The 15000-nt window shown below is 41.0% G+C and overlaps 1 protein-coding gene across 1 annotated transcript in view; it reads right to left on the bottom strand.

Annotated features, from left to right (window-relative positions):
• Positions 1-15000, bottom strand: part of igfbp2a (insulin-like growth factor binding protein 2a) — a 51456-nt gene that overhangs the window by 8176 nt on the left and 28280 nt on the right. Inside the window, exon 2 of the mRNA XM_061889909.1 lies at positions 3452-3624. Coding sequence (XP_061745893.1) covers positions 3452-3624 — 173 coding nt within the window. The remainder of the gene's footprint in view (positions 1-3451; positions 3625-15000) is intronic.

Raw genomic sequence — 15000 nt, 5'->3', positions numbered from 1 at the left:
AAGTATTCACAGCTCTTCACCATTTCCACATTTTGTTATGTTACAGCCTTATTCCAAAATATTGGTTTTCCTCTTAGTATCCAAACAGAGACAATCCTGGATGAAAAACCAGCGCTTCCCAACCAACCCGATAGCAGCTTAAAAGGTTCTTCAGAGAGGAGTACTTATGTGCATGTGATTTTTTTAGTTTTAATACATTTTGCAAAATGGTAGCTCAATTTGTGTTTCATCTGACATCACATGGACAAAGATAAGACATTCTGGAGGAAAGTTCTGTGGGCAGATGAAACAAAAATGTAGCTGTTTGGCCACAATACCCAGCAATATGTTTGGAGGAGAAAAGGCAAGGCTGCTCACTGCTCCCCTCACCTCCCAGGGAGTGATCAAAGATAACGGGTCAAATGCAAAGAACATTTTTTGACAATCATTGGTACTTTTTAATACTCATTTTTCATCGTCCTTTTTACTCCCTGTAAAGCACCAGTTCCATTGGCACCATAGCATAATGCTACCACCACCATGCTTCACGGTAGGCCTGCTGTTCCTGGGATTAAAGGCCTCACCTTTTCTCCTCCAAACATATTGCTGGGTATTGTGGCCAAACAGCTCAAATTGTGTTTCGTCTGACATCACATGGACAAAGATAAGAGCTTCTGGAGGAAAGTTCTGTGGTCAGCAATATGTTTAGAGAAGAAAAGGTGAAACCTTTTAATCCCAGGAACAGCATCCCTACCGTCAAGCATGGTGGTGGTAGTATTATGCTGTGGGCCTGTTTTGCTGCCAATTTTTGTAGTTATTTCCCCCTTTTTCTGCACAATAACTCAAATATGGTAACACTGGCAAGCAGCAGTAGAGAATATGGAGTGAATTTTGATCCGGAACATCCATTTTCCCCGGCTTGTCCTTTATTTTGCTTGATTCATTATGGACACAGTTATTGCCTATTTTTTTTAATTAGATTTCCAGTTCATTTTCTTATCTATTATTACACCCAAAATGTAGTTTATTTTACTTTTTCAATGTTTGTCTATTTGTATTTGTCTTTGACTTTCTCTTCTGCTTTCAAAGATGGTCTTTTTTCGTCGAAATGTCTCCTTAATTTGTTCATTTATTGCGTTATTTGTATCAGTTTCTGTGTGTTCTCTCCCGAACAAAACACAGCCGCTGTGTCGTGTTTACCTTGAACAAGACACTGTAATCGGTCGCTTTCCAGTGTTGTTCGTGAATCTTCAGTACCCATACCGGTCTTCTTTCCGGGTTTTTGGGAACGCGATCAAAAGTTTACATACACTTGTAAAGACCATAATGTCATGGCTGTCTTGACATCACATGGACAAAGATAAGACCTTCTGGAGGAAAGTTCTGTGGTCAGATGAAACAAAAATTGAGCTGTTTGGCCACAACACCCAGCAATATGTTTGGAGGAGAAAAGGTGAGGCCTTTAATCCCAGGAACACCACACCTACCGTCAAGCATGGTGGTGGTAGTATTATACTCTGGGGCTGTTTTGCTGCCAATGGAACTGGTGCTTTACAGAGAGTAAATGGGACGATGAAAAAAGGAGGATTACCTCCAAATTCTTCAGAACAACCTCAAATCATCAGCCCGGAGGTTGGGTCTTGGGCGCATTTGGGTGTTCCAACAGGACAATGACCCCAAAAAACATGTCAAAAGTGGTAAAGGAATGACTAAATCAGGCTATAATTAAAGTTTTAGAATGGCCTTCCCAAAGTTCTGACTTAAATTCTTGAACGCATCATAATTGAGTCTTGAACGCATCATAATTAAATTATCCCCTCGACTCCCCCCAAAATGGATTAACTCGCTGGAATAAAAAAGACAATGTAACATAAATCCATAAACGTGGATGCATGTGAAAAAGTGCAATATATTCATCTGTACAGTAATCTATTTATTTATCCATCCATCCATTTTCTACCACTTATTCCCTTTTGGGGAATCGGGCGGAAGGCGGTGTACACCCTGGAAAAGTCACCACCTTATCGCGGGGCCTTATTTATTTATATATATTTATTTATTTTATATATATATTTATATATTAATGATATCCATCCATCCATTTCCTACCGCTTATTCCCTTTTTGGGGTCGCGGGGGACGCTGGCGCCTATCTCAGCTACAATCAGGCGGAAGGCGGTGTACACCCTGGACAAGTCGCCACCTCATCGCAAGGCCTTATTTATTTATATATATATTTATTTATTTTATATATATATTTATATATTAATGATATCAATCCATCCATTTCCTACCGCTTATTCTCTTTTCGGGGTCGCGGGGGACGCTGGCGCCTATCTCAGCTACAATCGGGCGGAAGGCGGCGTACACCCTGGACAAGTCGCCACCTCATCGCAGAGCCTTATTTATTTATATATATTTATTTATTTTATATATATATTTATATATTAATGATATCCATCCATCCATTTCCTACCGCTTATTCCCTTTTTGGGGTCGCGGGGGACGCTGGCACCTATCTCAGCTACAATCAGGCGGAAGGCGGTGTACACCCTGGACAAGTCGCCACCTCATCACAGGGCCTTATTTATTTATATATATTTATTTATTTTATAGATATATTTATATATTAATGATATCCATCCATCCATTTCCTACCACTTATTCCCTTTCTGGGGTCGCGGGGGACACTGGCGCCTATCTCAGCTACAATCGGGCGGAAGGCGGTGTACACCCTGGACAAGTCGCCACCTCATCGCAGGGACTTATTTATTTCCATCCATCCATCCATGTTCTACCGCTTATTCCCTTTTGGGTTCGCGGGGGGCGCTGGCGCCTATTTCAGCTACAAGGAAGGAGGCGTACACCCTGGACAAGTCGCCACCTCATCACAGGGCCTTATTTATTTATTTTATATATATATATATATATTTATATATTATTTATATACATTTATTTAATTATATATGCACCTTATTGCTTTTTTTATCCTCCACTACCATGAGCTTATGTAACAAAATTGCGTTCTTATCTGTGCTGTAAAGTTCAAATTTGAATGACAATAAAAATGAACTCTAAGTCTAAACGTGTGGACAATGCTGAAGAAACAAGTCCATGTAAAAAAAAACAACACATTTAGCTGAACTGAACCAATTTTGACAAGCGTAGTGGTCAAAAATTCAACCAAAAGCTTGTGGATGGCTACCAAAAGTGCCTTATTGCAGTGAAACTTGCCAAGGGACATGTAAGCAAATATTAACATTGCTGTACGTATACTTTTGACCCAGCAGATTTGGTCACATTTTCAGTAGACCCATAATAAATTCACCAAACTTCGTGAATGTTTTTTTTTCCAATTACTCTATCACAAAACAATAAGATAAATTATTGGAAACTCATGACATAATGTCCTTTACAAGTGTCTGTAAACTTTTGACCACGGCTGTATATGACTAGTCCGAGCCCGGCCTCACCTGTTTGGCCCTTGAAGGTTTCGTCTCTTCCACCTTGTTGGTCTTCATCTTGGTCAACATCTCCTGCCGGTGTTGTCGCACGGCGCTCTCCTTGGGGCCCATCCAGGTGGTGTCCATGCTGGGCATGTGGACCTCGCCCAGGCCCGGCTCGGGCAACATTGCCACCGCTTCATCTGCAGGGGGTGGGGAGAGTTGAAACAGACACATCTCTGTGCTTTAATTGAAGAGTACATACGAAACCGACCTAGAGGAGGTCTGGGACGTGCAAATTCATTCATTCATATTTTATCCTGAAAAGTGTCAGGAGTGAGTTTGAAGACTAGTGTTCAGTAGTGCAACCCGTGAAATGGGAAGGGATTCATACGGCCCCATTCCTGGGTGGTGTGACGCTTAGATGGCATTGTAGTGTAGTTTTGTTCTCTCGAATGATTCAGTCGGATTGGACACAGCGTGAAGGTAAGAAATGAAGATTTATTTTGACTAACAAAACAGACTAGGAACAAAAACACTTGCACTAAAGACAAAACAAACAGAACTAGCATGGGAGCTAGAAAGAACAAAAAGCGCTAGCATGGGAGCTAGAAAGAACAAAAAGCGCTAGCATGTGAGCTAGGGACAAGCAAATAGAGGAATAGCGTGGAAGCTAACGAATACAAACAGTCTTTACTACAAGCGGAGATAGCGACGTCCCCTGTTGCATCGAATTGCAAACTAGAATCCGAGGTCGAATGAACAAAAAGGGCAGGCTTAAATAGAGGGGATAATCACAGAGCAGGTGCGCGTGAAAAACAAAAGGCAGGTGACACAAATGCGTAACTATGGAAACGGAACAAACAGGAAGTGCCACCAGGAATTAAGGATGACAAACTAACCAGATGTGATACAAAACGGAACCAAAAACCAGAACATGTCATGATCCAAGTAGCGGAATATGACAGGTGGATCTCGTATGAGAGGAAGAGGGGGGGCTAATCATCTTGCAATGCAGTCTGCTGAAAATGATGGAAAGTCCCACTCTACCGAACTCAGGACTAGGGTGGGCGATATAGCCTTTTTTTAATATCTCTATTTTTAGGCTATATCGCGATACACGATATATATCGCGATATTTTGCCTTAGCCTTGAATGAACACTTGATGCATATAATCGCTGCAGTATGATGATTCTGTGTCTACATTAAAACATTCTTCTTCATACTGCGTTAATATATGCTCATTTTAAACTTTCATACAGAGAGGGAAATCACAACTAAGTCAATTTAGCAAAAGTGTATTTATTAAACAGTTATTAAGCAGTGGCACAAACATAAAAAGTGCAAGATTGTCAGGGACATTTTAAAACAAGCTATGAGTGCACTTTTGTGCATGATGTCACTAAGATGACATATCAAAACAACACTAAAGTGCACTTTTTGTACAGAACGCCACTACAATAGTTTAAAACAAATAAAGTGCACTTTTGTGCATGATGTCACACAAGATATTTCAATAACTGTCACATAAAAATGAGCTGCATTTTAGGAAATCAAATCCCTATGTGGTAGGTTACTGCGGACGTTATCTCCTTATTTTGTTGACTATTTTTTTCAAACTGTTTTGACTTGGAAATTGTTGCCACGGCATTTTGTTGGTGTGGCACCGAATGGAGATGTCGACATGCGGAGTAAGCACTCTTCATTCTCTAGCAAGTGACTTATGCTACACATTAGCAGTAATGCTACTTTTTGTAGCAACACTTTTGCATCACACTTCAATATCAAAACAACACTAAATTAAAGTTCACTACTATAATTTCAAACAAATAAAGTGCACTTTTGTGCATGATGTCACACAAGATATGTGAATAACTGTCAAATAAAAATGGGCTGCATACTAGGAAATCAAATAGTGTATGTCCTATATGGGGTAGGTTCCTGCGGACGTGATCTCCTTCTGTTGTTGACTATTTTTTTTTCATACGGTGTTAATGTGGAAATGGTTGCCTCGGCATTTTGTTGGTTGACATGCGGAGTTTCAAGCAGTCAGTCTTCATTCTGTAGCGGGTGACCTTTCAAATGATGCTACAAATTAGCGGTAGCTTTTTCCCCACACTTGACAAATTACGGTTGTCTGTTCGACATCTTCCCGCTTGAAGCCAAACCACCGCCAGACAATGGACCCCTGCTGTTTTTTCTTGGGAATTAATTCTTCCTTCATTTGTTACCAGATTGGCACCTTCTTTCCCTCGTATTACCACTCGCGTTAACGTTACCCATGCCACTATCTCTCTGCTCCGCGAGGGCGTATACGTTTGTGACGTATTAAAGAAGGTGCGCTGGCTGTCTGTGAGAAGGAGAGACAAGGAGTGTAATGCCAGCAGCTAAAAGCAACTGCGTGAGAACGTACACTCGAATATCACGATAGTCATTTTCTACATCGCACAGAGACAAAACCGGGATATATCGATATATCGCCCATCTCTACTCAGGACAACTGTCTGGTTTTCGGACATTGCGGACAAAAGGTACACTTTATTTTGTAAATCATAACGTTTTATATATGATTCCTTTTGTATTAAATTGACCTACTTATTATTACCTGTTTCTGTACATTATATCAGTTTAAAAATGTACTAAATCTCACCTCCATATGTCGTCAGCTTGATTTGTACGAGCTACCCTGAACTGTGAAATGTGGTGGAAACACAAACCATACACTTCTACAGGAACCAAGGGCGTAGAATTGGGTAGGGACGCTGGGGACACGTTCTTACCAATATCCAGCCGCTACTGTGTAGTCAGTATCGATACAACCGCTGCCCGTAATGTTTAGTCAATGATTATGGCACAGAAAGGGTTAAACCAGTTGATCTGCCGCTTCTTTTCTTTCTCTTATGTCCCCCCCTCCCTTGTGGAGGGGGTCCGGTCCGATGACCATGGATGAAGTACTGGCTGTCCAGAGTTGAGACCCAGGATGGACCGCTCGTCGGGACCCAGGATGGACCGCTCGCCTGTATCGGTTGGGGACGTCTCTACGCTGCTGATCCGCTTGAGATGGTTTCCTGTGGACGGGACTCTCGCTGCTGTCTTGGATCCGCTTGAACTGAACTCTCGCGGCTGTGTTGGAGCCACTATGGATTGAACTTTCACAGTATTATGTTAGACCCGCTCGACATCCATTGCTTTCGGTCCCCTAGAGAGGGGGGGTTGCCCACATCTGAGGTCCTCTCCAAGGTTTCTCATAGTCAGCATTGTCACTGGCGTCCCACTGGATGTGAATTCTCTCTGCCCACTGGGTGTGAGTTTTCCTTGCCCTTTTGTGGGTTCTTCCGAGGATGTTGTAGTCGTAATGATTTGTGCAGTCCTTTGAGACATTTGTGATTTGGGGCTATATAAATAAACATTGATTGATTGATTGATAAATGTCGGTCTCTGCTAGAAGTCCCGCCTCTAATCTAAATATCGCTCCCTGATTGGTTGCCGGTTTCATGCTAACTTACGTGTGATTGGCTGTCCCCGCTGTCACTCCTTCTGCTTGTAAAAGCTAGCCTACATGCTAGTTGCTAGCGACCGGACGAGAGGCGGTGCAACTGTCAGTGTAAGTTTTAAGTTCTAACTTGTAAGTTGTAAGTACGTGTAAGTTGTCAACATGTTCGGCATTTGTTGTTCCTGGCACACGGTAGCTAGATGGATTTTAATATCAGTGGTGTGATTTACATTGTGTTTGTGTCTGTTTGCGTGCGTGTGTGCTGTCGGTTTTGAAGGATGTCAATGAAAAGAAAACTGGATATAAAAGACTTCTTTGGGAGTCAAACTGGAAGTTACTTCAAGGGTGTATAGAGGCTCAACAATATTGAATAATTCAACAATGTATCACTCCAGTCACGCCCCTTAGAGTGCTAAAATGAGCATATACCATGGACTGGAGTGATATATTGTTTTTATAAAACGGTTACCATTAAAGGCATTATGAAATAGGAATACTCAATCAATTTAATGTAGTTTTATTCAACCAGAAATACATATTATCCAATAAAATAGCCTCACTGTGGAAAAAATAGTCCCACCTATCCAGACGTTAGCTCCAAATTAGCGCTGCATCTCGTCTTTTCCTCCGCTTTTTGTCAGGTGAAAGTCAATGCTCAGTCCCCTTTACCACTGTTAACCCTCCCTGGAGGTGAAAGTTAACCTTAAACATGTGAATTCAACTACTTTAGTCTCCGTTTTTTTAACATCGGAAAAACATCAGCTGTCTTTTACTACGGACTGCAACAGTCCGTTGTCATGGATACATGACAACGACTTCCATTCATACCAGTCATACGTGCCTGAGGCGGAGTGATAGCCTACGCTGTGATAAGGCTTTAGAATATTTAAACCACGGTTAACAGCCAATCAGATCGCCGGATTTCACCTTTCCGTTTTATTTTTGAAATCATTTTTTAGTTTCATGCATTTGTGGAGAAGTGAGCAACGGTTTGAAAATACCAATGAACAAAACTTTGTGGTGGAAATACAATAAAACCTCACTAGATGATCATGTGATTTTACAATTATAAAATATATCCATCCATCATCTTCCGCTTATCCGAGGTCGGGTCGCGGGGGCAACAGCCTAAGCAGGGAAACCCAGACTTCCCTCTCCCCAGCCACTTCGTCTAGCTCTTCCCGGGGGATCCCGAGGTGTTCCCAGGCCAGCCGGGAGACATAGTCTTCCCAACGTGTCCTGGGTCTTCCCCGTGGCCTACTACCGGTTGGACGTGCCCTAAACACCTCCCTAGGGAGGCGTTCGGGTGGCATCCTGACCAGATGCCCGAACCACCTCATCTGGCTCCTCTCGATGTGAAGGAGCAGCGGCTTTACTTTGAGTTCCTCCCTGATGGCAGAGCTTCTCACCCTATCTCTAAGGGAGAGCCCCGCCACACGGCGGAGGAAACTCATTTCGGCCGCTTGTACCCGTGATCTTCAATCAATCAATCAATGTTTACTTATATAGCCCTAAATCACTAGTGTCTCAAAGGGCTGCACAAACCACTACGACATCCTCGGTAGGCCCACATAAGGGCAAAGAAAACTCACACCCAGTGGGACATCGGTGACAATAATGACTATGAGAACCTTGGAGAGGAGGAAAGCAATGGATGTCGAGCGGGTCTAACATGATACTGTGAAAGTTCAATCCATAATGGATCCAACACAGTCGCGAGAGTCCAGTCCAAAGCGGATCTAACACAGCAGTGAGAGTCCCGTTCACAGCGGAGCCAGCAGGAAACCATCCCAAGTGGAGGCGGATCAGCAGCGCAGAGATGTCCCCAGCCGATACACAGGCAAGCAGTACATGGCCACCGGATCGGACCGGACCCCCTCCACAAAGGAGAGTGGGACATAGAAGAAAAAGAAAAGAAACGGCAGATCTTATCCTTTCGGTCATGACCCAAAGCTCATGACCATAGGTGAGGATGGGAACGTAGATTGACCGGTAAATTGAGAGCTTTGCCTTCCGGCTCAGCTCCTTCTTTACCACAACGGATCGGTACAACGTCCGCATTACTGAAGACGCCGCACCGATCCGCCTGTCGATCTCACGATCCACTCTTCCCTCACTCGTGAACAAGACTCCTAGGTACTTGAACTCCTCCACTTGGGGCAGGGTCTCTTCCCCAACCCGGAAATGGCATTCCACCCTTTTCCGGGCGAGAACCATGGACTCGGACTTGGAGGTGCTGATTCTCATTCCGGTCGCTTCACACTCGGCTGCGAAACGATCCAGTGAGAGCTGAAGATCCCGGTCAGATGAGGCCATCAGGACCACATCATTTGCAAAAAGCAGAGACCTAATCCTGCGGTTACCAAACCGGAACCCCCTCAACGCCTTGACTGCGCCTAGAAATTCTCTCCATAAAAGTTATGAACAGAATCGGTGACAAAGGACAGCCTTGGTGGAGTCCGACCCTCACTGGAAATGTGTTCGACTTACTGCCGGCAATGCGGACCAAGCTCTGGCACTGATTGTACAGGGAGCGGACCGTAAAATATAATTAATTAATATTAATATTCATATTTAGTAAAAGCCTTTTTGCTCAGGCAGTAACTGAACCATCAAGCTCTATGGTCATGGTCCCTAATGTATCTGTCATGCATCAACATAATTTTTTGTAAGGTGACAGACAGCAGAGAGGCTGGAGGAGATGGAGGAGGAGAGGCCAGAGAAGTTAGAGGAAGAAAGGCAGGAGGACGTAGTGAAGGAGATTATTACAGTTCATTTATGTTTATTTACAGTGTTGTATTGCATGAATGTATTTCTGATGTTGTTGATGGACAGTAGGCTATGTTGATTGACAGTACGATGCACAGTTGCACTACAGCCCTACACTAAAGAGTAAAGATGAGAACTCTTTGAAGTTGTCTCCTTTGCTTTCATTTTAGTTGCTTTACCCTAGAACAGGGGTGCCCATTACGTCGATCGCGAGCTACCAGTCGACCGCGGGGGGTGTGTCAGTCGATCTCCAGCCAGGCTTTTTTTTTAAAATAGACCTAAAAATTAGTGATCATCAATCTTCACCAAGACGTCACTTAAATGACATTCACGGTACCGGAAGGTCTTGTGAGATGACGCTGGCTGCTGCAAGATCATTATTATGAAAATATGACCGAGAGGAAGGCGAGAAACACTTTTTATTTCAACAGACTCTCGCATCGTACCTTCCGTCAAAACTCTAGAGGCCGACTGCACATTTCTTATCTTCACAATAAAAGCCCTGCTTCATGCTGCCTGCGCTAACTAAATACAGAGTCTCAGAAAGCTGGCGTGCACAAGCGATCCCTCAGAAAGCTGGCGTGCACATCACTTGTGCACGCCAGCTTTCCGAGACTCTTATTTTGTTAGCGCAGGCAGCATGAAGCAGGGCTTTTATTGTGAAGATAGGAAATGTGCAGTCGGCCTTTAGAGTTTTGACGGGAGGGACGCCGCGAAAGTCTGTTGAAATAAAAAGTGTTTCCCGCCTTCCTCTCTGTCATTTTTTCATAATAATGAACTGGCAGCAGCCAGCGTCATCTCACAAGACCCTCGGGTGCCGTGAATGTCAATCAAGCAAGCCACGGAATTTGCCGCCAATGTTTTTCTTGTAAAGTGTATGGAAGCTGGATGAATTAGATGCCAAAAACCAACCACTTTCATGTGGTATTGTACAGAAAGGACAACTTTTTTTCTCCTCCATTTGAAAATGTGGGCGTTATCATCATTACTGTCTGATTCCAATCAATGCAAGTCATCAGAATCAGGTAATACACCAACTTATATTCTTGTCTTTGTGAAAGAAAGAAATCTATATGTGTTACACATGCTTGTATTATCATTAAACACATTTAACTTGTTTACAAAAATGTCTCTCTCATAAATAAATAGATATAAATGATATATATAAATGAGGTAGATCCCCTCGAGTTGGTCGATTGAAAAGTAGCTCGCCTGCAGAAAAAGTGTGGGCACCCCTGCCCTATAACATCTGCAAGACGTGAAATTATGATTGCTAATGTAAAAAAATAAAAGAAACTTTCAGAGTGCTGCCTTGGAGCACTTTTGTGTCCCCACCAATCTCAAAATCAAACATACTCCCTTGACAGGAACCTAAAGTTTTAGGAACTAAAGGTTCCAGGAACCTAAAAGTCCTGAACTTTCGGTGGAAAAGGGGCCTATTGTAAAAACAGGCGTGCCGGCAGGACAAGAAGGAGAAGGTAAAGGTGCCGCAAACAGGAAACGAGGCAGAAAATGCTACCAAAGCACAGGAAAATGACAAAGTCCAAACTGTCGTGTGGGATCATGACGAGAACTAAGTTATGCAAACTTTTAATCAGGGTCATTTTGGGCGCTTGTGAATTGAAAAGAGAAAACGGCTACACTTCCTAAAAGGAAAAAGAAGTAAAGCGTTTCCCACAGGACTACAATGTGTGTGTGGAAGTGGGGTCGGCATCTAACTTACTGGCCATGACACATGTAATTGTAATGGACACGGTAGGAATGACATGTAAACAAATGTGTTTGGAAATACACACCTGTGTGTGTGTGTGTGTGTGTGTGTGTGTGTGTTTCTACCTTTCTTGAGACATCAACAAGGAAAAGTACCGTCCATATGAGGACCGGTGAACAGGTTAGGACATAAATCATGGTCCCAATACGAAAAACCATTGCATCTAATAGAGAATGTCTCATTTGCACCCCTGGTGGTGAAACCTATCAAAATTAAGATGGTCCCAAAGAGGACGGATTTTTCAAATTGACTGTGTGTCCGTTTTAAAAGTGCTTTCCCTCTGGTCAACATATGAAATAACAAGTGCGTGTCAGCATTTAGAGTGTTCCCCATGTGGAGAACATATGTAATGACAATTGTGTGGAAGAAATTGAAATTCACCACCTTTGGCCAAAATTAATTTAAAAAAACTAAAATGTATGTATATAGAGATTTATTGTACTTACTTTATCTAACTTACTGGCCATGACACATGTAATTGTAATGGACACTGTAGGAATGACATGTAAACAAATGTGTTTGGAAATACAAGTGTGTGTGTGTGTGTGTGTGTGTGTGTGTTTCTACCTTTCTTGAGACATCAACAAGGAAAAGTACCGTCCATATGAGGACCGGTGAACAGGTTAGGACATAAATCATGATCCCAATACGGAAAACCATTGCATTTAATAGAGAATGTCTCATTTGCACCCCTGGTGGTGAAACCTATCAAAATTAGGATGGTCCCAAAGAGGAGGGATTTTTCAAATTGACTGTGTGTCCGTTTTAAAAGTGCTTTCCCTCCGGTCAACATATGAAATAACAAGTGCGTGTCAACATTTAGAGTGGTCCCCATGTGGCCAACATATGTAATGACGATTGTGTGGGAGGAATTGAAATTCACCCCCTTTGGCCAAAATTAATAAAAAAAATAAAATGTATGTATATAGAGATTTATTGTAATAATTTGAAGTAAATAATGAAGCTTAAAAGCCAATTATAAACAAATATTAAACAAAAGAATTTACAAATAGCAGTCTTTTTCTCACAATGTGTCAATGTTTTTCTTCTAAAATCAGGAACAATTTCTCATATTGTTTGTTTCTGTAATATTGCAATATTTTCTCGTGAAATGATTACCGTTTTATGTAAAATTATTACTATTTAATGCAAAATGGTCACATTTGTCAAAATTCTGACTTTCTGCCAATTTTTTTTGTTGTTCTTGTAAAATAGTTACATTTTTGGAGTACAATTATGACTGTTGTCATAATTTTGCCAAGTAATATTCCAATTATTATTATAATATTGTAAAAAAATTTAAGTGTTCTCTAAAATTGTGACTTTTGTCAAGTAAAATTACTCTTTTCATAAAATCGTAAGCTTTTCTTGTAAAATTGCGACTGTCATTGAGTAAAATTACAACTTTTTTCATAATATTGAAAACATGTTCAGTTTTTCTCGTAAAATGTTGACTTGCGTTGAGTAAAATGACGACTTTTATTATAATTCTGCCACAATTCTAAGTTTTTCTTGTGAAATTGTGACCTTTTTTTACTCATTTTTTACAACAAACTTTTTTATATTTGCATAGTACGTATATATTATTAAAGTTGTAAATACAATTCTTTATATATCTAGAAAGGGTGGTCCTCAAGAGGTAGGCATTTTTCAGATGTCTCAAAAAGGTAAGAAATGTGTGTGTGTGTGTGTGTGTGTCGAGGGGGTTGCTGATTTAGGGCTATATAAATAAACATTGATTGATTGATTGCTGGTTCAAATCTAAATCTAAGATCCTTGGACATAACACTTCACCAACCTTGCTTCCAAACTGTTTTATGGATTCTCTGCTCTTGTGGCGTTAAGTAATACGTTTCTAAATCCCTCCAGCTGTCTTCTACCATCTGAGCAAGAGCTTTGTTATGAACTTTGCATCCAGTCACCTATTGTACGTCGTTACGATAAGCTACATTCAAAGACAGTCCCATTATAATGTGTTTATATGAGTGACAGTGAACAGTAGCCACGTCTAATTCCCAATGAAAAGGGCAAAAACTGGTGAACAATCATTACTTCTGCCAAGGAAGTTTTTTTTATACATATCAATCTGTGGTTTTTGGGCATGAATGTAAAAATATGCAATTAAACCAAATCCTAACTGGTTATTTCTATAGTTTTTTGACATTGCTTTTCAAATTTCGAAAATATATATTTTTTTAAAACAAATATTGTGTTTACATTCCAATCCACAACAAAATGTATATTCCATTTTCAGGTAAACACTGCATAAATTGCACCTTACACAATCCTTACAGTGGACCCTATGTGGGTCTAAAGTCTAGGCAGCCACGCACATGAACTCAACCTTTGCAGATAGCAAATGACACAATGTTGTTGTTTTTTTTAATGATTTCATGTTCGGGCTGCTTAATTCTGCAAAAAAAAAAAAAAAGTGAATCATGATTTTGACACATCATGCACTTTTAAAGTAATGCCACAAATTTTTATTACATTTTCATATAATTACAACTCATCGACCCTGACCGGTTACAGAGAGTGTGAGGCAGGAGTGTTGGTCTTTTCCTGGTAATTATTTACATTTATCATAGAGTATTTCCGTATAGTTGGGTTATTCCCAACCAAAATATTGGGTTGAATTATTTAACCCAAAAGTTGAGTTATGCTAACTCAATGTTGCTCGATTCATAATCCAACTGTTGGGTTGAATTTATTCAACACAAAGGTTGAGTGATGGTCACTACAAAGTTGTGTTATTCCAGACCCAACTGTTGGGTTGCACAATTTAGTGCTTGACCCAAAAGTTGGTTATAAATTTTACATTTTACTTCTGCTTTGTCCTACTCCTTCCCAATTACAAAAAATATTTTTATTCTATTAAAATATACTCAAAAGCAAGATAGGAGTGACAACATTTTACTGTGTGGATTGTTCTCCCAGGATGCAGACAGGACTCTGGAGGCAAGGTGCAGGTAAGGAAATGATTTATTGTCCATAAATCATGCGGGATACAAAAAAAAAGAGCATAATTCAATCACTTTTTTGGTAAAGTAACAAGTAACTATAATTGTTGGAACGTTGGTGTCCCTGGGTAAAATCTATGTATCCATGTCTTATAATAATGTTTACCTATAAAACATAATCGTTGAAGGGAAATCGTTCCACACACTGAAAAAATGCTGGGTTATTTTGAGAACCCAATTTATGAGTTGCGAGTGTTGGGTTAAAATTTGGAGTTATTTTTATAAAGCAATCCATTTGTTGGGTTATGGGTAAATGGGCGGCATAGCTCTGTTGGTAAAGCGGCTGTGCCAGACACTTGAGGGTTGCAGGTTCGATTCCCGCTTCCACCATCCTAGTCACTGCCGTTGTGTCCTTGGGCAAGACACTTTACCCACCTGCTCCCAGTGCCACCCACACTGGTTTAAATGTAACTTAGATATTGGGTTTCACTATGTAAAGCGCTTTGAGTCACTAGAAAAAAGCGCTATATAAATATAATTCACTTCACTTCACTTATACTTGTATAGAGCTTTTCTACCTTCAAG

Source organism: Nerophis ophidion, linkage group LG27 (assembly GCF_033978795.1).
Source record: "Nerophis ophidion isolate RoL-2023_Sa linkage group LG27, RoL_Noph_v1.0, whole genome shotgun sequence".
Taxonomy (NCBI): Eukaryota; Metazoa; Chordata; class Actinopteri; order Syngnathiformes; family Syngnathidae; genus Nerophis; species Nerophis ophidion.
Note: the sequence above shows the minus strand (reverse complement) of the source record. Positions and strands in the feature narration are given on the sequence as shown.